Here is a 24,753-nt window from a genome sequence, read left to right on the forward strand (position 1 = left end):
CACTGTCAAATTGTGCACTCTGTGGTGAAAAGAGACGGTGCAATTAGACTGAATTAGAATGAATAAAGGAATAAATATTTGTCTCCAGGTGACTGTAAAATTTCCTTTAGGCATGAGTAGCACTGTCTTCCACAAAGTCCCGGGCCTCTTCCTGGGTGACGCATTCCACGTGGGAGACTTTATTCCGGAATTTAACTCCGTAGAACTTGTGCGCGTGTTCCAACAATTCCGGACGGAAAGTGGTTGTGATGAATTGGGCGCTGGAGGATAGTTCGTGGATCATGTTGGCTATGGCTTTCCTGTGTTGGGCGTCGAGGGCCTGAAAAATTATTTTGTGATTAACGTAGATGCTTGGAGGTTTTGTATTATGTATGTAAATTTTAACCGACATCAAAAAACTGGATTGGAAACGAATATTTAAGCGTGATCTATATAGTGTTCCGAGAAAGTGTTCTAAATTTTGTCAGTCTATATATTGTTGTCCACATTCACGAAAGAGAAATCAAAGTTGAACCAATAAATTTATGAATTCAGCAGAATTAAGCTAATAAACTTCAAATTTGTTTCTTAATAATATATAATTTTATAGTTTATTTTCATTTTTGTTGTTAGAGTTAGCAGTTGATAGCTATGAATTCTGTTGACTTTTCTAAATATTTATCACTTAAATGTATATTTCCCGTACAAAAGCTATATTGTATCTTATATTTTTTGTAAATATTTTTCGAAATAAATAAATAGCAATTATATATATAGACCAGTGTCGATAATTTTTGAAACCAAAAAAAATTACAGTAGGATGAAACCCATTAGAAATGCAGGGGAATATGATCAAAATGAAAGGAAAAATAAATTACGGTCGATCCGAGTTCGGGAAGTGGGAGGGGGGTGACTTTTAAGGGGGGGAAATTGTTTATCTTGATTTCCGGCGAAACTACCAGTCGTATGGAAAAAAGTTAAATGGCAAAGTTGTAGGTCATAAAAAGATCTACAACTTTGGTATTTACAATTTTTTCACATAACCTCAAAATTTTGTGAAAAATTCAAAAAACCAAGTTTTTGGTTTTTTATTTATATCTTTTTTAAAAAGTTTTTTTTTTCTACGAAATTTGGTGAAAACTTACCTTATTATGTCCCAAATATACTGTAATTTATTTGATTAAAAATATTTATTTTTTCGCCTCATTTTAACTTAATATCAAAAAAGCACCCTAATTTTCAATCGAAAATTCTGACGTCAAAATTTCAGCTTTTTTCAAAAAGTTTGGGGGCTTTTTGTTCGTTGAAATATCTACTTTCTGATGGTGTAAAAAAAATATACATTACTATGGGAAATATTATTAGAAAATGCAAAAAATTGAAAAAACCTCAAATTCGAAAATTTTCTTTTAATTATGTACAATTTTGAGGTATTTATTAAAATTTACACTTTAATTACTCAAAAAACGTAAGATTTCATGCTTCATTGATAAGCGAAAAAATTGCAAATTAAAATATACTTCTATAATTAACAAACAAATAAGTTAATAAAGTTAATATTTAATAAGACATCTACAATATTTTGAAAAAGTTGTAGAATCTTCTGTAAATAATATTTGTAGATGCCTATTTATTGCTGTTTTAAGATAATTTATATACCTGAGTGACCTTCGGTGAATTTAGAATTTTTCTTTGAATAAAGTAAATTTCTCACAAATCACTTAGAGTAACTCAGCCAACAGGTGTATTTTTAAAAACGATGTTGTACACTACTCTGTATCTCGAATACTGGCTAACGGTTTTTACAGCTGCTACGAAATAGCAGGTAGCAGTAAGGCCCAGACCCTCCTAGGTCCATCCCCACTTCTCAATGAAATAACTTACACTGGGCTAAAATTCACCGAAGGTCACTCAGGTATATAAATTATCTTAAAACAGCAATAAATAGGCATCTACAAATATTATTTACAGAAGATTCTACAACTTTTTCAAAATATTGTAGATGTCTTATTAAATATTAACTTTATTAACTTATTTGTTTGTTAATTATAGAAGTATATTTTAATTTGCAATTTTTTCGCTTATCAATGAAGCATGAAATCTTACGTTTTTTGAGTAATTAAAGTGTAAATTTTAATAAATACCTCAAAATTGTACATAATTAAAAGAAAATTTTCGAATTTGAGGTTTTTTCAATTTTTTTGCATTTTCTAATAATATTTCCCATAGTAATGTATATTTTTTTTACACCATCAGAAAGTAGATATGTATTTCAACGAACAAAAAGCCCCCAAACTTTTTGAAAAAAGCTGAAATTTTGACGTCAGAATTTTCGATTGAAAATTAGGGTGCTTATTTGATATTAAGTTAAAATGAGGCGAAAAAATAAATATTTTTTATCAAATAAATAACAGTATATTTGGGACATAATAAGGTAAGTTTTCACCAAATTTCGTAGAAAAAAAAAACTTTTTAAAAAAGATATAAATAAAAAACCAAAAACTTGGTTTTTTGAATTTTTCACCTAAATTTTGAGGTTATGTGAAAAAATTGTAAATACCAAAGTTGTAGATCTTTTTATGACCTACAACTTTGCCATTTAACTTTTTTCCATACGACTGGTAGTTTCGCCGGAAATCAAGATAAACAATTTTCCCCCCTTAAAAGTCACCCCCCTCCCACTTCCCGAACTCGGATCGACCGTAATTTATTTTTTAATACAGTTGCTCAAAAAGTGGCATATTGCAGGGAGGTATAGCGTTCGGAAAGTGGGCTATTACACACTCGTGCTTTTTCTTTGCCATTCCCGCACTCGTGCGTTTTCTTTGCCAACTGTCAAAACAATGTGTATTAAAAAGAAAAAACCAACCACGAAGGTTTTATTAAAAAGATTCATAGAAGTTTTTATGATATATGATTTCTAAATATTATAATAATTGGATTCAATAAGTTCGATTAGGTTTCTTTTCATTTCATATCAATTAAAAAAATATTAAAAAGAATTTTATAATATATGCAAATACGTATTTTTAAAAAGTTTACTAATAATTGGATTCAATAAGTTAGGTTAGGTTTATTATATTTCACATCAATAAAAAAAATATTAAAAAGAAAAACTAACCATGAAGTTTTTACTAAAAAAAATCACAGAAGTTTTTATGATTCATGCAAATATTTTAAAAAGAAGCTACTATTTGTTTAAATATCAGATTTAATGATTGGACTCAATGAGTTAGATTTGGTTTTCTTTCAATAAAAATAGTCTACTGAAGAACTGGCTGTATGGGCCAAGTTCCCTTTGCCTACCCAGAATGGGTGAAGAAAAGAAAAAACAAGCTTTGCTCATATTCTTTGCGGTTGGCGCCATTTTCCAAAAATGTTCTTTCGAGTTGAGTTATTTGTTGCACAAAATGAGTAATTTCGACGATATTTTATTTGAATGAATACCACCGGAACGCAGTATAATTGCATAAAATGCTTCGGAGAACAATTTACCGGAAACATATAAGTCGCTACATATCTACGTGCAACGAATTTATTCCGTAGAGAGAATAGAAAAAAAGCAAATAGTTTAATTAAATTGCTTTATTTTTTCGCAACTGTATTAAAAATAGTCGTTCAGTACACGTGCGGTACCGTCATTGCAACTTGTTCCGACTGTCAACCCTCACCTTCGGCAGCGCCTCGGCTCGGGTAGACATTCGTCGGAACTCGTTGCAATGACAGGCTTTCCGCACTTGTAATGAAATATACTATTTCCTTTCATTTTGATCATATTCCCCTGCATTTCTAATGGGTTTCATCCTACTGTAATTTTTTTTCGTTTTTTACTATTTTTGAAGGCTTCGGCACTGGTCTAATAACAAGAAAACCGAATATACCTGATCGATCTCGTCGAATAGGTAAAACGGCGCGGGATCACACTTCTGTATGGCGAAGATGAGGGCCAAAGCAACGAGTGACTTCTGACCTCCCGACAGCTGATTCATCTCCCTCATATCGCCTTCGCCGCCCGTGAAGGACACGCGTATACCCACACCCGTGAATTGTTCTGCATTTGCCCGCTGGAATATAATATTTATTTATAGGAACAGGAGCAGGTACTTCAAACACTAAAAATAGGAAAATCTCTCGTAATTTCGGTATGTAATGATATTATACAAAGTATGGTTTAGCTGGTTCTTTACATTTACCATAATTGTCATTTATATTAGAAAAGATAGGTTGTAGTATATTTTGTAGATATAGCATTTCTGTCTTGTTTGAATTATATACTTATAAATTACCATTTTTTTACCATTTACGGTATTATCTATATCTCTGATTTTTCTTTATGTAAACCTTAAAGTTTAAGTTATAAGATCTTAACTAACAATTAAAAAGTAAGGGTAGAGGGTAGATAAAAATTAATGGTTGTATGTATTTTTGGTTGCTGTATCATAAAAAAATAAAAACAAAAAAACATGTCTAAAAAATAAAAACACCCCTGATTACTTAGGGGTTTGAAAGATAGATAGTAACCGATTCTCAGACTTACGAAATATAAAAAAAAATCATAAGAATCGATCGAGCCGTTTCAGAGGAGTATGGGAACGAACACTGACACGAAAATGTTATATATAGAGATATATTTTTTTTATAATGTTAAATGAAAATGTTATAATATATACTATAAAGATATATTTTTTTTAATAAAAATCATTAAAAACACCTCTCACCTCAGCAACCAATTCCGGTTGGTCCTCAGTGGCCACTCTCATGATGAGGGATCCCCGACCGTGCGGTACCAGCTTCTTGAACACTTCCGTGAAGTTCTTGCTCACTTGCTTGAACGTAAATTGGATTGCTTCTAGTTTGTGATGCTCGAGAGTCTCGATTAGCTCTCGGATCTTTTCGCCACTGAAATGAAAATAAAATATAAGGACTAGTTCGCTAAGCTTTGAGCGAATACGACTCATTTGTGAAATGCACGTTGTTAACATAAAGTGAAACTAAGCGCTAAGTCTCGGCTTTGAATCTTTGGGTATCAGTTTCTAGATTTTTATTAATTTCAAGAAACTATCCAAAATTTAACATATCCTTTTATTATTTGACTTTACATGATTTTATATGTATGTATTTTTTTAAATGACGTCTAAGAAGTCTTCGTTAGTCGTTTGATTTGGGGTAAGGGGATTAAGGATTCGATTCGATTTTAGATTAATTAGCAGATTTTATTTACAAAAAAGAAGATTAGTCTGGGCTTCAAATTTCAGTATATGTTTCATGATCATTTCTCTATCTAATAGGCAAGTCAGTCAGCCTGCCTGGCTGTGTGTGCCTGACACACGCTGTCAACTTTTTGTGTCTTAGGCAAGCCGGTTTCTAAACGATATTTTCGTTCACAGTTGAGAGAATTTTAAATGCGCACATAAGAAAGTCCGTGGGTGCACGCTGGAGCCACCACAGTTCTTGAAGAACATTAAGATTTTATATTACAATTAAAACATAGAAATACTTAAATGAAGTCAGTAAATTAATTAATGCAAGTATAAATTTAAGAATTTTAAAATTACTTAAATACGTCAAATCACATCAATTCAAAACAGAAAAAAATAATACACAATTAGGTCTTTGTCAAACTTAAACATTATCTGTATGGAAAGTAGTCATGTCAAGTTCACTCCAATGTAGTACACTGCACATTACACTAATTACTCTGAATAAGTATAAATTAGATTTGAATATTTTACGCCTTACACAATGGACGTAAAACTGTTGGTATATATTAGTGTCATCATGACACTCATAAAACAAGTCCAGTTATTTAAAATACCATTTATAGGCGACATTTTTGGTGGATCAAATCTTGATACTAGCAACACCACAGAAGACGCATTCTTGAATATATCACAATTGGTCCAAAAATATGAATTTCAATGCGAAGAGCATATCGTTACCACCGAGGATGGCTACATTTTGGCACTTCATAGATTGCAGAGTACGAAGAAAAGTGGGATTCCGGTGCTGTTGATGCACGGGATATTGGATTCGGCCGATTGCTGGGTTTTACAAGGACCCAATAATTCCTTGGGATACATTTTGGCTAACGAAGGATTCGACGTATGGATGGGAAACGCTAGAGGAAACCAATATTCATTCTCACACGTAAACTTAACAAGCAACGATCGAATGTTCTGGAACTTTACATGGGAAGAAATTGGATTGTACGATCTGCCAGCATTTATCGATTATATTTTAAACGAGAGGGACTCCCAAGCACTTTACTACGTCGGCCATTCGCAAGGCACGACAAGTTTTTATGTCATGAACGCCTTACGCCCCGAGTACAATAGAAAAATAAAGTTAATGTTCTCCCTATCACCAATCGCTTGGATGAAGAATATAGACAATTCAATACTAAGACTCATATCAAAGTTCGTCGGTTATTCGACCGCGTTCAACGTATTCACGCCGAGCAAGGAGTTTTTCGTGAAAGTATCAAAATTCTGCACTTTGTTCTTTAACAATTGCGATAATTTGATGAATCTGTTTTCTGGTAGCGAGAATAGCTCTGTTGATAAATCAATGTTGCCAATAATCTACGGCCATTACCCGTCCACTTCCTCCACTCTGCAGTTCATTCACTACGGTCAATTAATCAACTCCGGTCGGTTTTGTAGATTTGATTATGGCGATAGAAATATATTAAAATACGGTGACATATCGCCTCCTAACTATGATTTAAGTAACGTAGTAGTTCCAATCGTGCTATTCTATAGCAATAATGACTGGCTGTCCAATTCATTGGATGTGGAAACGCTGAGCGAGCATTTGCCGCTGTCCGAGAAATATTTCGTTGAGAATTTTAATCATATCGATTATTTATACGCGAACATCGCGAAAGACAAAGTATATGGGAATATATTAAAACGGATTTATAAATTTGAGCAATACTATCTTTGATAACTTTTATAGTAAATAATGAAATTAATTGGAATACCGATACAATTAGATATATATAAATGAATCCCTATTTCCCTTGTTAACGACATAACGCGAGAACGGCTGGATCGATTACGCTAATTCATTTTTTGTTGTGTTTGTAAGGAGCAGATTCTTATGAAATAAAATAATATAAATTTTAGAATACTTAATCACCTTAATAGTATGTAATCCTGACTATTGTTACGATAGCAATTTTCATTGATAAAATCTTAAGCAGTCGCTAATTGTTTGTGGCATCTTGAAAATCCATATTTTTCATCGTCGCCTGTTCCCGTGTCGGAATACCAACAAACATTAATATACGCGCCAGAAAAACAAACAAAGAATGTTGTATATCATAGATTATAAAGCATTAGAATAATAATCACTTTGTTTCTGATATTTTTTTTTTTACTTAATTATACCAATTCGAAATCAATATTTAAGACAGTACACAGTTTTTTTACAGTATATGAGTACAGTGTTGGTCTGGTTTTGGCGTGCCTTTAAGTCGTAGGTACAATTTCGATTATATGTGCGCATTTAACTTTTCAATGGTTAAGGAGAATCATAGATATTAAAAGTCATGTACAGCACAGCACAGCACAGCACGTTGTTCATCTATTATCTAAATTAAGAGACCATGAAATGGATACAAAAATCTGAGGCCAAAGACAATACAAAATCATGAATTACTAGGCACCAAAAGCAACCAATGGGTGTCATAAGAGCTACACCACAGTATATATTTCCTTAAATGAATACAGAAAACAAATTAAATAGAGAAAAAAGTACTAAGTATTGAAAAAGCCCTCACCCAACATCGAGTTCCTCCTTCCTCTTGTACAACTTCTCCTTGTGCTCTGAGAAACTGATGAACTGATCCAAGGCCTTCTTGTTCACGTGATTGTACTTCTTTAAGTGCTGGTTCGCCCTTTCGAGTTCTTTGAACAACTGAAAGTAATTTATTCATATATACTAATATAATTACTATACATTTTAAAATTGTATTATTTATTGAAGTGAAACTTCTAATGCGACTTCCAACAAGGTTGCGTTAAACGTTTAACGCTACCATGGAGGGGGAATAGATAGAAACGCATGCGCATAGTAGCTACAGGTCAGAGCGTAACGAGGCGTCTAATATTGCAACGCAAGAGGGAGAGAGAGAAAAAGATAGACGTACGGAGTAGGTGAGAAAGAGAGTGAGTCGGTCAAGCACATACGCCCGGTATTCTTGCTATGCAGCGAAGTAAATAGTGCTTGCTTGTTGTTCTATTTTAATTTATAATGTTTATTATTTCATTTACAAAGATGCGATCAATTGTGAATTGTAAGCAATGTTAATAAAGTTTGTCTTAAAAACAATACGATTTCACTACAAATCAATTTCTACCCCTTCCTGTTTTCACTTCTATTCTTCCGCGCGGAGGGTTTCAAAGCACTATTTTTATTTATTATATATTTCCGTATTGACATAGCTTTTTTTAATAAGTTACTAATCCAAACTTAAACTTGAACTGTTTAAAAAATCTATACTAATATTATAAAGAGGAAATATTTGTATGTATGTTTGTAGGGAAATGGCTCAAAAAGTACTGGACCGATTTTAATTATATCCCAGTCGTCTTTTCGGTACTGTCATGGCTACCCAATGAATCGTTAATGTTTTTTTACATAATACGAAGAGAAATACCTGTTTGAGCGACATCTTCTCGTACTTGGTGTGCAACTCAGGCGCATTGGGCAATGTTCCGAGTGCGGCGATCTTATCTAAGGACTCTTGAATTTTCTCCTGAAGCAACACTTCCTTTGAAGCCATCTTCTCTAGACCTTTCGCATCTTCCTCCATCTTGTCTTGAGCTTCTTTTTCCTATAGAACACATTTTAAAAATTAAAATTAAACATTCATAATTTCAAGTACCCGCCAAAATCCATGGCAAGATGGCGTCGCACCAATCCACGCTTTTAAATACCGAAAAACGTTTTTTGAGAACAGAAGGCAAACCGGCAGGAGACTTACATGATATTAAAAATCAAAATCATTTATTCATTTCCGTGACTGACATTTAAAAATCAATGGTACTAATTAAGGAATTTTGTGTAAATTAATAACTAAATTAACTATAATTTTACTAATAAATAAATTATTATTAATAATAAATTAACTTTCAAGCCATTTTTTACGCATATTTTATACACATTACTATCAACTTTATTTCTCATACTATCGTTTTTCTAACCTTATTTCTCCACTTATCCAACTCCAACTTCAGCGCTTTCTCATTCTTGACGGCAGCTTGAACTTTTCTTTCAACTTCTTCCATTTCTTTGTTAATCTGTTTGATTCTCTTTTCCGCCGCATTTAGATCAGACTTGCTATTCTGTAATCTTCGTTTGCGATCCTCTACCGATATCTCTTGAAGTGCTTGCACTAACTCGTCCTTACGTCTGAATAATACGTCAAAATAGTAAAGTATTTGTATTATATTAGATTGTATGTTTGTGACAAGTTTACTCAAAAAAGTACTGAACCGATTTAATTAATAAATCTTTCAAAATTTATATGTATATAGGCTATTTTGTATAAGTGTAACCTGTTGTGGATGCATCCAGTGTGTTTGTATTGTGTTTTATTTTTGACTTTTTATTATAAGGATGTCTCTGTTTGGTTTCCGAATAAATAAATAAATAAAATTTTAATTGAAAGAAAAAAAAGGTGCCCTACTAAAACTACAATAATCTTAGCAAAGGTGTAAAAAAATGCCCATAAAATATCTTTTATTGCATGCGCTGCAAAAAGTACTGATGATAGAACAACAAAATTCCACAATACAAGAACATATCAATTAAAACAAAAACAAACAAAAAAAATAATGTACACCTGTGCGAAGGCAGGCTAGTCTTTTATAAACTGAATAAAATCTTACCGTATTAAATTGTTGGTGAGCAAATTCTCTAGTTTATTTTTCGTTGCCTCCAAATTCATTCTCTGACTGAAAGCCTCCTTGTTTTCTTGGGTGAGCCGACGGATTGCGTCATTCAACTCGTCCACTTTGCCTTGGTCGGACGTCGACAGCTGTTCCATTAATTCCTATAACACGAATTATTTATTATTAATATTACACTAATAATATATTTTACTAAGATTAATTAAACTTAAGATGTTTGAAGTTAAATATATAGCAGATACATCACTGCGTCTTTTTCATTAATTGTTCCAAAACTTAGTGTGTAATAAACCTACCGTGCCTAATACGGCTTAACTGGTATTGTTTCAGGAATCGAATCTATGACTTTTGTCAATGTCTTATTTGTCTTTGACAATGTCTTAATACTCTATTTGTTTCGTGATGATTTTGTTTTAACTAAGATGCAAGTAGTGATCAGCCAGATTTCCTAACGATGTTATGTGTTAATGGCGGACGTAGACTAATAGTCCATTTATGCACAGCCAGGATTGAACCTACGACCTTGCACACTTTACCAAAAACAGTTCAAACAAAAGATAGGCACACAATTTTGTTTAACAATAGATGCCTTATAAAATAACATACGAAACGTAGTATCGCAATTGATAGATAATATTTTACGGTACTTTTGACTATCTACATGATAAGAACGTATTCAATTAGGTATATTAGTTGTAAAAAAGGTAATCATAAAAAGTAAATGTTAGATTAATAAAATTTTGCCAAATTCAATCGCAAATAAATCATGCAATAAAATTCAAATTGTGGAAATTAAATATGTTTTAATTATTTATATGATGTACAAAATCGGCTAATTAGTTGTCTTAAATGTTTACCAAGGGTAAGAAAAGATAACTTCACAAAAACGTGACATAGTGTCACGACAATTTTACAATATATTAAAATGTAAATGCATAATTCATCTAAACTGCTTGTACTCGCATGGGTAGAATAAATGAGTTTTAAACGTATAAAAATTAATCCCTGGAATTTTCTATATATATCATGTAAAATCCTTTTGAATCAAACATGATTTTATATAACTGTTACTTTAGATCGCTTCGATCATGGTCTGAGAAGTAAAGAAACTCAGCTACCTTTTGTTGTTCGCCAAGTTAGATATTTAGAAGTTATATAGAAAACGAACCCCTTAGTATTATTTATGTTTTATTTATAGAACAGGAGGCTCATGTTAAGTTATACAGTCGTCCATGGACACTCTCGATGCCAGAGGACTCGCGAGTGCGTTGCCGGCCTTTTAAGAATGGGTACGCTCTTTTCATGAAGGACAAGAAAAGAGTATACGCTATTAGTTGTAAATCTAATACATTTTGTTTTATTCTCATTAAGCAGTAAGTAATTTTCATTAAAGGTTTTATAAATTATTAATATTTAAGTTATTTGTTTACGTATTTAGGTATATCTGTTTTTTCTTGTTATACGTGTTAATTTACTTTTGATATTCAAAATGTGCATTTCTGTAAATTTAATGATTTTTTTTTGTAAATTAAAGATCTCTCAACTTTGCAATATACGGTAATAGTGATACCTCTTCAACATTTAAAATAAATACTTATCTATGTTTATCAAAAGCAAATATTCTTGAGAAGATAGATAAATATTGTAATGCATTATTTTAATATTTGAATGGAGAATGTATACCATTATCATTTATAACTATTAGGTTTAAATTGTAATGAGACGTTTGCCCTAAATGTGGGCAACATTTAGGGCCTATAGCTAAAGTTCTATACTTAACGTCAAACTAAAAATAACTTTATTCATATAGGTAACAAAGAAACTTATAAAAAGTTACATCGACTCATTTAGGTTTAACGAGAGTTTTAATTTTATTTGTGAAAATTCTCTACTTTCGTTTGGAAATTTGTTGTAAAAATGAAAACAATTTCCATAGAAGGAGAGGTTAAATGTTTGTTTGATTTAATAATTATTCATTAATGGGGTTATTTGAATTTTGTCCGTGGGTCAATTCTAGACTATCGTAAAACAGTTTAAACCAGTACAGTCAAGGCCGTGCAGAAGTGGGTAAAACTAGTTTACTAAGTTTGCTCATTCATTTGTTATTATTCATAAGGGACATTGCGCTATGTATACCATACCAATAAAACAAAACCCGTCAGACTCATAAGACTACAGATTAAAATGTAAATTATATTTGAACGGTCTCTTCAATTTCTTAACTACACAAAAAATAAACAAATATTACTCTAGGATTTGTGCATACAGATAATGTAATCGCACTTAACATTATATCTTATATCATTTTGAATAAGACGCACGTATAGTACAAAACTTATAACGTAAAAATATTTAATACTCTGTATAATATCTAGCAATGGCATCAGAAGATTTAATTGACGTCGTAATTGGAAAGTTAGGGTGGTACCAGGCTCTGCTATTATTTCTTCTCATTTTCGGCCGGTCCCCCACCGAATTTCAACTAGTAAACGTGGTTTTCATTTTACCGAACCCAGAATATATTTGCCGAGGTGAAGAGAAAAATGTTACGAATCTTTGTCCATGTGAGGATCCAGTGTATGATACGAGTATAATGAGCTCTGTATCGAGCGAGTTTGATTTGATTTGTGAAAGGAAACATTTGGCAAGCCTAGGCCAGTCAATGCTGCAAGTGGGAATATTGTTTGGCAGCGTGTTCTATGGATATATATCAGACCGGTAAGTCAAACTCAAATCATTATTGCATACCTTTTGTCAATATTTAACACGTTATTATGTTTTTTTTTTATAGAACAGGGGGCAAACGGGCAGGAGGCTCACCTGATGTTAAGTGATGCTGCCGCGCATGGACACTCTCAATGCCAGAGGGCTCGCGAGCGCGTTGCCGGACTTTTAAGAATTGGTAAAATGGCCTAACCAAGGTCCTTATTGTATTTCAATAAGGACCTTGGTTAGGCACTGCAATGTTGTGGGTATGCTTCATCATAGTTAATACATTTCTATTCTTGAGGAGGAAAAGGAGAATGTACTTAACAATCCTATATCTTTAAACGAGCAATTCTTGTCTCTATCTTTAATCGATAATTATATATTTCATTATTTTATTAGTATGTCATTCGTACTTAAATATAATTTCCAAAAAATACAATTTGTAAAAAAAAATATCGAGCAAAGCTTGGTCATCCAGGTACTATTCAAATTTCAATAGTGGGTTACCGAATCTGATGAATTTAATGTTATATTTGTTATGTTTGACTAGAATTTAAATACAAATTAAATCAATGTGATGTACAGCTAAAATTTCGTAAATTTCCGACGCTGTTCACAATATTTATAGAGACAGCTAAATAATTTTATATTTGGAACTATTTTAGATTTGGCCGCAAAACGTCGTGTCTCCTATCTTTGACAACTGAAATTATCTTTGTGGCTTTATCAGCCGCGGTGACAGAATTTTGGATGTTTGCAATATGCCGATTTTTAATTGGTGCATCTGTCGGTGGTACTATGCTTTGCACCTACGTTATGGTCATAGAACTGACGGGAACATCATTCAGACCTTTAATACCAGGATTGGCAGAGGCGGCTTTTGTTATATGTTATATGGCACTACCGGTTATAGCCTATTTCTTAGGCGATTGGAAGCATTTGCAACTTGCGACGTCATTGCCGTGGTTGTTTGTTGCGGCCTATTATTTTGTAATACCTGAATCACCACGATGGTTGATTACCATGGGAAGAAAGAAAGAGGCAACTGCAGTTTTAATTAACATGGCAAAGAAGTAAGTATATCATTAACATATAATATTTATACAAATGATCATTAAACAGAGCCTGAGCAAACAAGCTCTGTAACTTTTTGAAGTGAAAACTTTTTTAGGGACATGAGGGTATTTTTTTACGGATGAAATTCAATAACAATAATATAAGTGTCACACTGATGTGCAGCGTTTTTGTCGAAGATAAGGGAGAGAGCGGTTATGACCGATAGACAGTGAGAAAGGGCGAACGTAGCATGAAGAAATAGCCATGGAGAGATAATAGGCAGCAAAAGTGTGTGTGAGAGAGAGAGAACGTCGCTTCACGCCAAAGACCGAGAGGTGGGAGAAAGCTATTTGAGAAGATTGAGAGAGAGTAAGGGAAGAAGAAGAATACACGCTATTGGTTGACGTATTCGTTTAGTAGTTACATTAGAACTTTAGATGGCAATTCTGTCGCATAACGTCTTGTGCAGTAAACGCACATAACAATGGTACATGATCATCTATTGGCAATTTTAAATTCGTAATAATTAATTTACAAAGTGTTACGTCTTTTAAGAATTGGTACGCTCTTTTACAATAAAAACAAAGTCAAAAATAAAACACAAAACAAACACACTAGATGCATCCACAATAGGTTACACTTATACAATATTTCTTCAGACTCTTCTACGATTCCATCCGTGATATATTTCCGAACCAATTTGAAAATTTATTCACGAAAAGAGCGTACCAATTCTTAAAAATTCGGTATTACTTAATAAAGATTAGAAACGTATATTCGAAACTGATGGCATAATTCCCGGGCTATATTAACTTTAAATGTCATCGCCAATAAAATTAATTTCAGACAAAACAAACCAACAGAGAACATCGCAGCAATTGTCGAGAAAAAATACGAAGAATTGCTTCAGAAGGAGGAAAAACGGTACGGCTCTTATATCGACCTAATCAGGACTCCCTTAATGAGAACGTATACTTTGATAACCAATTTTGTATGGATGTGTTGCTCGCTCACGTACTTCGGGGTCAACCAATACATCGGCAGACTTCAGGGTAACATTTATTTGAACGTGCTATTGTCCGCGTCTAGTCTTATACCTGGTTTAGTATTAGTCGTCATTGCGACGCGATATTTAAACCGTAGATTAAGTATGATCATAAGCTGTTGCGTGGCTGCTATATCTTTCTTAGTGTTTTTGATTATTCCAGAAGGAAAGCCTAATGTCTTACTAACATTTGCCATTATTGGCTTGATGGGTGCGCACGCGTCGTTCGTTCAGGCATATTTACACACTTCGGAGATATTTCCGACGGTTGTTAGGAATTCTGCTTTGGGTCTCGCGTCTGTGTTTGCCCGCGTCGGTGGGTTTATTGCCCCGTTCGTGGTTAATATAGGCGTTGAGTGGATAACGATAGGAATTTTTAGTTTTTTGGCGTTTTCTGCAGGGCTTCTTTGTTTTTTCTTACCGAATACAAAAGATAAGGAGCTTTTGAATACGATATCACAAGTAGAACAGTAAGATAGGCCTTAGTTAAGTTTATACATTTAAGTTATATTTAATTCTCTAGCAATACTCGAAATAAATGATTAAACCTTGGTGAATAATTTTGGTTTTTTACTAAATTATGCACATTTATGATCGGCAAAATTAAAAAAAAATCATCTAAATTTACATTCACTACCAGTGCCCAAATTACTCTTTATGATCGCCAAATTTTGTACAAGGAAATTAAGTAAGCAAGAAACCATTACGACTTGCTTCACTTAACATATTGCAACAAAACAATAAAGTAACAAACGTTTATCAGCTGAAGTAAAAGCGCGCACTTCAAGTAAAGTGAGAACAAAACAATGTAAATTGTTATGTGAATTCTTCGTACAAAGAATACTAAAATTTGACTTTGGACAATTTCAAAAAAGGAATGCCTTCAGCGCAAGATTACTATCTTTTTTGTAGAAATTTCTTTTTAAAATTGGAAGGCGCCATTTTTATTTGCCAGCCAGTAACCTTTAGATAATGTTAGTTGTTTACCTCTTTGGTGATTGAAACAACATCCATGTCCTAATTTAATGTTATTTCATATCGTAATATAAAATCAAAACGATTAACAAAATGTAAATTGTTGAAAATTTTATAGGTTTACTGATTAGTATAGATTAGATCGAAGATTGAAGATTTTACTTCACAGTCGAGATTTAAACGAACGGCCTCATTTAAAACCCACACTTAAGACGTAAGAACCACTGTTCTATATGAGATCGACGAATACAAATGTAATAGTCCCAGCGCTAGGATAACTAAACTACAGCTAAGTAAAAAAAGCTAGTTAAATAAACAATATTTACCTGATGTAATTCAGACTCCAGGCCTTCCTTAGTAGCCTGCATAGCTTCAAGGCTGGACCTGCACTGGGCCAATGAACGTTCTTTAGGTCCGCGGAACCGCTCTATGGAACTCAACTCTTCCTTCATCAGACGTATGTCGGCTTTCACTTTGTCGAAAATGTCCCTGAAATTAAAAATATATATTATGTTAAAGCTTTCAGTATACATAGCATACAATGGCGAAATCTCAAACAATTGAAGAAGGAAACCATTTGTTATGTTTATAAATTGTAATTGTAGTGCCACATCTTCTATTGAGGTTCAATCAAAGTAGATTATGACACACAACCTCAAGTCAAATACTTGTATGTATGAATGTAAATAAGAAAATTAAATTCGGAATGTGGATGTTTTTTTAATCACCAAAGAGGTTAACAACTAACATTATATCTAAACGTGACTGGTAGGCAAAAAAAAGTCAGTCCTCTCCAAATTTAAAAAGAAATTTCTGCAGTAAGCTCGCGTTAAAGTTTTCTTTTTTTGAAATTATTCAAATTAGGCTTTCAGCGGCTCTATACTAAGAGTTAACAAAAAAATTATCAACCGGTGATCGTGAAATAAACAAGCAACTCTACATCAAGAATATTTTTTTCTTATCTATAAAACCGAGGGTACCTAAAAACTTTGGTTCGTTCCCTTGACCATTAATACCCTCAATTATTCAACTGTTTAATTGTAGTAATACTCACTTGGCCTTCCCCTGTTTAGTTTCAGTCCTTTGCATTTCGGAAACAATTGAATTAATACTCGTCTCAGTCTTATTCAGTTCCTGTCTCAACGTGCTCAGTTCTTCGTCAAGTGTCGTTATTTGTTCCATTAATTCTGATCGCGTCTTTTGCATCTCAAGTCGAGATCGGGACTGATTGAAGTAACCTCCTGTTAGCGAACCTTTCGATGATACCTAAATAAAATTGTTCTATATTACACCTGCCGGAATATATAATATAGCTTTAGCATCTCTCTCAAACCTGATCTCCTTCTAAAGTGACACAATCCAAATGGTACTCTTTCCCAAGTTCTGTGGCACATTCGAGGTTTCTGCAAATGAGCGTCTTCCCAAATATATACTTCATTGCTTTGGCATACTTGGGATCGTACTTCAGTTTTTGTACCATAGCTATGGCGTTCTGGAAAATAAATTTTACATCAGCTATCCGGTACACATGTAATAACTTAATAATTAGGAATTATTCAAAGCATATGGCTGACAGTAAAACCGTTTCTTAGCTAGTCTATAAAGTGTATCTATAATAACATAAGCAAAAGGAGTGAAACTCCTCATCCATCTTCCATACGAAGTATGATAGTTCCTTTCACCTGCGGTTGAATGGGCATCTCCCGGACAAAAGTGACCTCTTGTAAGCCACATAACACTTAAAATCAGGTGGGATTGTGGCCAAACGTTTTTCGAGTTATGTATTAAAAAATATTTTTTTTCCCGAAGTCGGAGGAAATATTTTCAGGGCAAGTCACCCAATACTGCTTGTATATATTATTTTAAATTAAGGTATTGAACTGAAAATTGTGTCATAAAATAAATTCTGCAGGAAGTAAAATATGAAAAATGCTTACATTATCATTAGGATACACCATATCCCTGACTTGCAATCTGTTCAAAGGCATAAAGGTCACTTCTCCGGGCAAGTTTTGTCTGTTCATCTCTTTCAAAATTTTTGTACCGACTGTATCCGATTCCACGATGTGGTGGAATAATCTGTTTCCAGCTGTAACCTGATATCAGAAGGTACCCAATTATTACAAACTTCGGTAATGGTCTAAAGTATTATAATGTACTAATCAAATTAAAAAAATTAAGCTATTGTATAGATTTTATCGCGGGCTTTGAGCGCGGCGACCGAATTGAGAAACTCCGTAACGACAATAAACCTAACACACGATGACGTAATATAGGTTGCGTCTCAAATCGGTCTGGCGTGATACGTGGCGTTAGAGTGGGACAGAACGCATACTGCGTATTCTCTGATGATCTCGGAGGCCGGTACCGGCTACGCGTTAGAGTTTCAGCCTATATAGGCGTTAGTCTGGGTCTGGTAGAGTTGTAGATGGAATAAATATAAAAGAAAAAAATACTGCATAAATAAAAATAAATAAATAATTATAATTGCATAAGTTGATAAATGCTATGCAATCAATAGCTTTAACGTCTTAATCATCCCCATACACCGATTTTGAACAATTAATTAATATATTTACCTCAACAGCGGTATAAATGGTCTTATCACAAGTGAAGTTCTCAATAACCGGGCCAAAGTACTGAGTCGCAATCTTGGCCCATTCCCCACCTCGCTCTTGGAACGTCTCGAGCACTTTGCGGACACTGTCTCGTCCGTTCAATATTGGCTAGAAATTAAATAATTATACGTGATTTGCTCGGATGACTTAAGCCTAAACATTATTTTTAAATATTTTTGTAACAAATATTTACTCTGAGATAACAGTCTAATGGTGAAAAAGCTTTTGTAATGTTCCAGTTGATTTTGAGGGTATTTGTTACAAACCAATATTTCCTTTGTCAAATATTTGTAAGCTTTGAAAACTGTTAATATACTTACAGTTAATAAAATTTAGCAAAAACCAATGGATTTTAAATTAACACTTTGTTTTAAAAAATAGCAAGAATTGGATTTAAGAAAAAAAACTAATGTTTTTAATTGAATTTCATTAAACATATATTATAATTAAGCTTAATTTTTTATTGTATTACATCAATTTGTACTAAACTAAAACGGTGTACTACTTCCTCAAAGGCCGCCAACGGCGATTTAGTCAAAAATGGGTTTTCATAGAAAAAAGATTATTATTAAAGAAATCTTTATCTATGCTTTGCACAGATAAGAGGAAATTTGTCTGAATATTATTAGTCAACTGTCGTACTTACCTTTCCAGCCATAGATCTCAGAGCTTGATCGGCCTTGGCCAAATCCTCTTTTAGTGACGACAGATTTTGGGTTAAAGTTGTCTCTTTACGCCATAATTCACTGAAAAATTTATGGAACTAAAGGAACAATATTGTTTGATATTACCATTGTTTAACAAAAAGCTATATTTTTTTTTATAGAACCTTTTTTTCTTTTTTAAACAACAACGAAATATTATACCACATAAATTTCCATAGACTACAGAAACGATAGCTTTATGATTTATTAGAATAGTTTTGTTTAATGTTTATGGAAGTCTACTATTTCTTTCCTTATCTTAGGTTAGAGATAATTTAATGAATAAAATAAAATATTATTAAAGTTTATATTCCGTAAACTTGACTGACTTTCTTGTACTCTGTTCCTGGTCCTTTTTCTTTTTACACTCGTAATACTGCTTGTTATGATCATCTATCGCCACCCTCTGTCGCTCCATTTCCTTGGTTAGTTCTTCTATTCTCTTCTCCAACTCTGTGAGTTTGGTCGCGTCACGCCGCAAATCATCACGTAGTTTTACTTCGTGGTCCTTTTTGTCTTTAAGCTGTTTGTTTAGGGACCTGTAATATACAATATATATGGAATAAAAGGGTTAGCGGGGAAGGACTGGAAAATAGTGGCGAGGATGAGAGGTAAGTTGAAGAATTGCCAACAATCCGCCAGAGGTCGTCTTCTATATATATATTTTTTTCACTTTAACTAGTTGGTCTAAATTCTCTGTTTCAGAGAGCCATCCATCATGGTTATATAACCCTTTATAAAGTGATATTATATGTACCAACCCGGGACAACTGTTTCGTCGAGATCGAACCTGAGAACTCGGAGAGTTGCTACTAAGCCAAAGGCAATTTTAAATCATTAAAATTAAAAAACTTTGAAATAACATAAGGCTTTTCATAGAATTGTTAGGACGAAGATACGATCCACTAGTATTTTGGTTGCAAGAGTAAAAATTCCTTACTTCAGCTCTTTCTCAATCCATCTATCTCTGTCTTGCTTGGAGGTGAACTGAGTGCCCCGTCCCTGTTTCGCATACAACTCCTGCCGCTTCTGTTGGTTCAAGGCCAACGCGCGCGTACATTCCTCTTCACGAGCCTTCATTTCTTCATATTTTGGTTTCAATTCCTCCAATTCCCTCTCTTTCTCCGATATTTGTTGTCTTAAACGCTCCAATTCTGCTTCGGCACGTTCCTATAAACGTCAATTTATATAATATATCACCTTTTTTAAATACAATATTATTTTATGTGCTCCCATATGTTAAACTCCTTACATTTATATTCAAAGATGGGAAACTAAGACTTAGTGGGCAAGATTATTCCAAGTTATGGAAATCCGTGTCATTGCACATATAACACAATTTCCTAAAGTTAGAAAAAAAAACCACAGCTAGAGTGTTTTTTTTGAGTTTGCAAAAAGCTAGAGGAGGTCTTTACCTGTAAAGGGATTCCGATACTAAAGGAAGTTAGGATAACGAGTAACAAGAAAGAAATATAACAAATTTAAACTGTATATAGTTATTATAAGTATTATATACTTATAAAAATGTAAGATATTATTTATTTTTTTGTAAAAATAATATTAAAATATACATGTCTATGTTTAAAACATATTAAATAGATTTTTAATTACTTTAAAAACTGGTGTAAGTTTAAATCATAAGATAGGATATTGGCACAGTTTTATCTATATTTGGATATAATTCCTATCTCAGATGGTAAATAATGGATTGAGATAGGTTATTGGATTTGGGCGTTAGACCGTCTAACAATAACCAGCAAGTGCCAACTGTGCAAATTGCTGCACAAAGGAGGTTCGCACGGAAGAGTTTACATACCTTGGACTTATTATCACCATCAACATCATCAGTAAGGTCCTTAATACCCAGCTCTAGTTTGGTCTTCTCCCTCAACAGCTGTTGCTGTTCGGTTGATAAAATGTCTTTCTCTTCTCGAGCTGCTGCCACATCCTTTCTTGCTTCTTTTAGTTTCCTATAATAAGAATTAATTACACAATCGGATATGTCAAACCAAACAAAGAAACATGTTTAATTAAAAAATGTAGTTATTTTATATGTTGGTGTGTTAAGAAACTTAAAAACTTCTCTAAATTAAAAAGTACTGCCCAGCTGCCTACTTTAGAATCACTATGTGCGTCTGAATTATAATTAGAAGTGATTTAAATAGAATATTGAATATTTAAATTTTAATCAATACTAATTAATATAAGAAAATATTTTTGAAAAAACTGCGCTCATCAACCTTCCCAATACAATTGAGGTTAACTATCCGTATGTATTATTTAATAATATGAATGACAAAATTATTATTTAATATAATTCATACTTAATATTATTAAATTAATAACGTTTAATATTTATTAAAAAAATATTTAATATTTCAAAAAGATTAATAAAACATTCATTGAATAATTTGTGATAAAAAGTAAAATCGAACATCAAATTTAAATATTAACTTTTAATATTTATTATTAAATCGAATGAATAATATTTAATAATTAATAATTATTATTTTTCATACGCCAAAGAAGTATAACATCTAACGCATCTAACCTGTTAGATTCCCTGACATGTTCTTGCGCTTCTCTAACCTCATCAGCATAATTTTGTTGCTCTTTGCCGCTATTCGCACGCATTTTTTGTAACTGTAATTAAGAGATATTATGTTTTTATTAATTAGACTCTTAATACTGAGCTCGTAGTTTAAAATTCCGTCTGTGAACCAATGGACTTGTTTATATGCGTAATTAACTCGCTCGGACGGTGAAGGAAAACGTCGTGACGAAACCAGCTTGCCTCAGACCTAAAAATCTAAGGCAAGGCGAAGATAAAAACAAATGATCACAGAATAGATCTCAGACAAAAATCGGGGCCACAGAACTAAAACGTTGTTGTTCTTTTTACCAATAAAAATATCAAAACCTGCTAATTAGTAAGAGTACAATAGGTGGTGCTGAAACATGACCCTAGAATATAACTAGCAAGCCTCTATCACAAAATCACCAATACATGGGTAACACTGAAAATGTTTATAACTGGCCAGTCAGAAACATTGCTAATGAATACTTTTTGAATTTCAATTTTAGAACTCTTTGGTAACCTATTGTTGTATTGCATTCATTTGTCATTTAGGTTTGCGAATTGGCGGCAAATCTAAAAGAGGTGCTGTGCGACGTATAGAAAGGAAGGTAAGAGAGTGACCTATCAGGTGATACGGGCAATTCTAGGCATTGGTATGAGTGAAGTGAAAAAAATATTACATGAACATTTAGGCCTCTGAAACCGATGACCATGCATCTTTCTACATTAAGCCGTTTTTAATTTTTAAACATTTCTAGTGTTACGTACGTATTAATTATATGTACATTAATATGTGTATCCATTAATAAGTAGTATTAAAATTAATAAATTACAGCAATTTTGATTTAAAAAGAATTATGAATAGAAGAGAAACATAGACTTTTCATTATACTACACATTTATACAATTTGACCAAATTGTATTTTTTTAAATAGAATTAAATTTAAGAAAATATTAGAATTTATTTGTTATGAATGTAAATAAAATTATCATACTTCATCAAGCTTCCTCTTATTCTCCCGGTGTTCTGTGTCGTGGATGATAAACTCCAGCACTCTGCGGGACTTATCCCACTTCTGGTATTCTTTCAACTCTTCCTTCTCCTCTTCAAGTGTCTTCAATCTCTCTTCAATTGTTTTTAGGAAATCATTGATTTTCTCGACCTGTAAATGTTTGTCATATATATGTATATAAATCAATAATCATTTCTTTTATTAACATCATATCTGACAAATATAGCTTGGTCAACTGGACATTACATATAAGCAAATATTATGTGCAGGAGCAAAATATACTTGAAAGTAAACTACTATTCCTTAGAATCTGTTTCATGATTGTTATTAAATCTAATATACAAATATAGCATGATGATCAGCCTTCACCATATGAGCAAGTGGTAAATACGCACATAGTAAGAAATTCAAACGGTCCACAGCGGGGTTTCAAACCTATTACCTAAGGGATAAGAGTTGCATGATGAAGCCACTAGGCCAACATTACTGCTACTTTTTATGTTATTAATAATCTGGAGTAGGGCCTCTATATTCTATAACAAAAACAACATGCATGAGTTGTTTTTTCTTTCATATAATTCTTTTTTTTAACTTTACCCTACAATGCAAAATCTGGCTAAGAAACCCAGCACATGTGCTCATTTCTATATATATAAAATATGGCTATAAGTATTTTGCAATGCTAACCTTGCCAACAGTCTCTTTTAATATAGTCACAGATTCTTCTCTCCGCTCATCATATACTCTAGTACCAGCAACTTCTCTCAACAACTTTAATCTGTGAGAATCTGGAGCTATGGCCATTTGATTAATCTGGAAATTGTTTACACTCATTATTAAAAATGGTGTTTCTAAAATCACCATATTTCATTTTATGTTAGCTGTGTTAATAAGGCATAGGAATGTCTAAATATATATTCAGCTAGTCTCTACTAATACCAAAATTGATGCAAGTTGTTTTTGTTTATTTTCTTTTAAAAAGTTTTATTTAAGTAGTGCCCATTAACAAAAAACAATTATAGAATGTAATTGAATTTTTTAAAGATTTTCTCACAAATCTTCTCTAAAATACATAATAAATATTAATGGTGTTGAGTAATACATGAATTTGTTACCTTTCCTTGCTTAACAATATAGTATGGATTTGAATTAGACAGGCCAGCACTTTCCAAGAGATTCAACACTTCTGAACGAGGAACCACTTTCTTATTCAGGAAAAACTGATCTTTCTTTGATCCAATAACTCTTCTAAGAAATATTTCATCCTTCTCAATCTAAAATTAGAGTTTAATAAGGGAAACTGTTATACATTTTACTAAAAAGGGTTTAAGAGATGTACTTACAGGAATTCTGTTATCAGAGTTGTCAAATATAATTTCCACAAAGGCTGAAATTACCCTGGGCCCTGTTCCTTCATGTAGCAAAGCCAGTCTTTGCTCTGGTCGGAGATGTGAGAACTCATCACTGAGTACAAATTGAATAGCTGTAAATACAAACTATTAATAAATAAAATCATGCATTAACAGAAGTTTTGCAAGTAGGTAAAATCGTAAAATATTTTAAATGTAGGCTACAACCTTAGATTGGTCTAAGACTAAAGAGACTTACCATGAAAGAAGTTACTTTTTCCTGAGCCATTACGACCAACTACTACATTGTGCCGCTTATCAAAAGGTTCAACAACAATTTGCTCTCGATAACTTTTAAATCCTTGAATAATAACCTGAAACGTAAAATGGTAATGAATTATAAAAGTAATTATTGAAACTAAGCTAAAACTATGTCTAATGTATTGTTGGAATTTAACACTATTAATTAAATGATTATCTTACTTGTTTAATGTGCATTTTTGACAAAAATTAACTTAAACATTTAATGAAAAGTAAAAACAAGAATTCATAAAAAGTTAAAACTATTTCTCTGAACAATAATATTAGCGCCTCAAGTACGCCAACAAGCAATAATTCAGTGACAACAATTGACCGCCATTTATTTTGTCGGTTTGACTATTGACAGTTAATACCTGACATCTGTATTCTTTGTGACAACCGTGTGACGTGACGGTGAAACGTAGAGACATTAACTCACATTATTATTAGACATAGTGTTTGGGTAAAACGTATCAGACAGATCTACTTTTACACAAACACTAATCATAT

At 32.8% G+C, this 24,753-nt stretch overlaps 2 protein-coding genes across 2 annotated transcripts; one reads left to right on the top strand and one right to left on the bottom strand.

Moving 5' to 3' along the window:
• Positions 1-58: 58 nt before the first annotated feature.
• Positions 59-24,575, bottom strand: LOC111003304 (structural maintenance of chromosomes protein 3). The gene is made up of 23 exons (XM_022273734.2): positions 24,427-24,575; positions 24,203-24,317; positions 23,938-24,077; positions 23,710-23,868; positions 23,282-23,407; positions 22,577-22,744; positions 21,555-21,646; positions 20,820-20,973; positions 19,944-20,173; positions 19,333-19,542; positions 18,946-19,045; positions 18,261-18,407; positions 17,619-17,777; positions 17,015-17,173; positions 16,736-16,947; positions 16,008-16,170; positions 9,876-10,039; positions 9,189-9,396; positions 8,642-8,818; positions 7,763-7,899; positions 4,698-4,878; positions 3,861-4,043; positions 59-319 (listed from the first exon to the last, which is right to left on the bottom strand). The coding sequence occupies exons 1-23, from the start codon at positions 24,439-24,441 to the stop codon at positions 107-109; spliced, it is 3,612 nt and encodes a 1,203-aa protein (XP_022129426.1). The 5' UTR covers positions 24,442-24,575; the 3' UTR covers positions 59-106.
• On the top strand, positions 12,207-15,255 carry LOC111003306 (organic cation transporter protein). Its single transcript, XM_022273735.2, has 3 exons — positions 12,207-12,614; positions 13,271-13,678; positions 14,508-15,255. Exons 1-3 carry the CDS (start codon positions 12,274-12,276, stop codon positions 15,178-15,180), a joined length of 1,422 nt encoding a protein of 473 aa, XP_022129427.2. The 5' UTR covers positions 12,207-12,273; the 3' UTR covers positions 15,181-15,255.
• Positions 24,576-24,753: the final 178 nt, after the last annotated feature.

Source organism: Pieris rapae, chromosome 3 (assembly GCF_905147795.1).
Source record: "Pieris rapae chromosome 3, ilPieRapa1.1, whole genome shotgun sequence".
In the NCBI taxonomy this organism is placed as follows: Eukaryota; Metazoa; Arthropoda; class Insecta; order Lepidoptera; family Pieridae; genus Pieris; species Pieris rapae.

Bases quoted from the DNA above. Each gene is read 5' to 3' on its own strand.
- LOC111003306 (XM_022273735.2), top strand. From the start codon at position 12,274: ATGGCATCAGAAGATTTAATTGACGTCGTAATTGGAAAGTTAGGGTGG. The intron at 12,615-13,270 runs GTAAGTCAAACT...GAACTATTTTAG, and splicing joins TATGGATATATATCAGACCG to ATTTGGCCGCAAAACGTCGT. The intron at 13,679-14,507 runs GTAAGTATATCA...AATTAATTTCAG, and splicing joins TTAATTAACATGGCAAAGAA to ACAAAACAAACCAACAGAGA.
- LOC111003304 (XM_022273734.2), bottom strand. The intron at 21,647-22,576 runs GTATGATAATTT...TCTTAATTACAG, and splicing joins ATAAGAGGAAGCTTGATGAA to TTACAAAAAATGCGTGCGAA. The intron at 19,046-19,332 runs GTCAGTCAAGTT...TAAATTTTTCAG, and splicing joins CAGGAACAGAGTACAAGAAA to TGAATTATGGCGTAAAGAGA.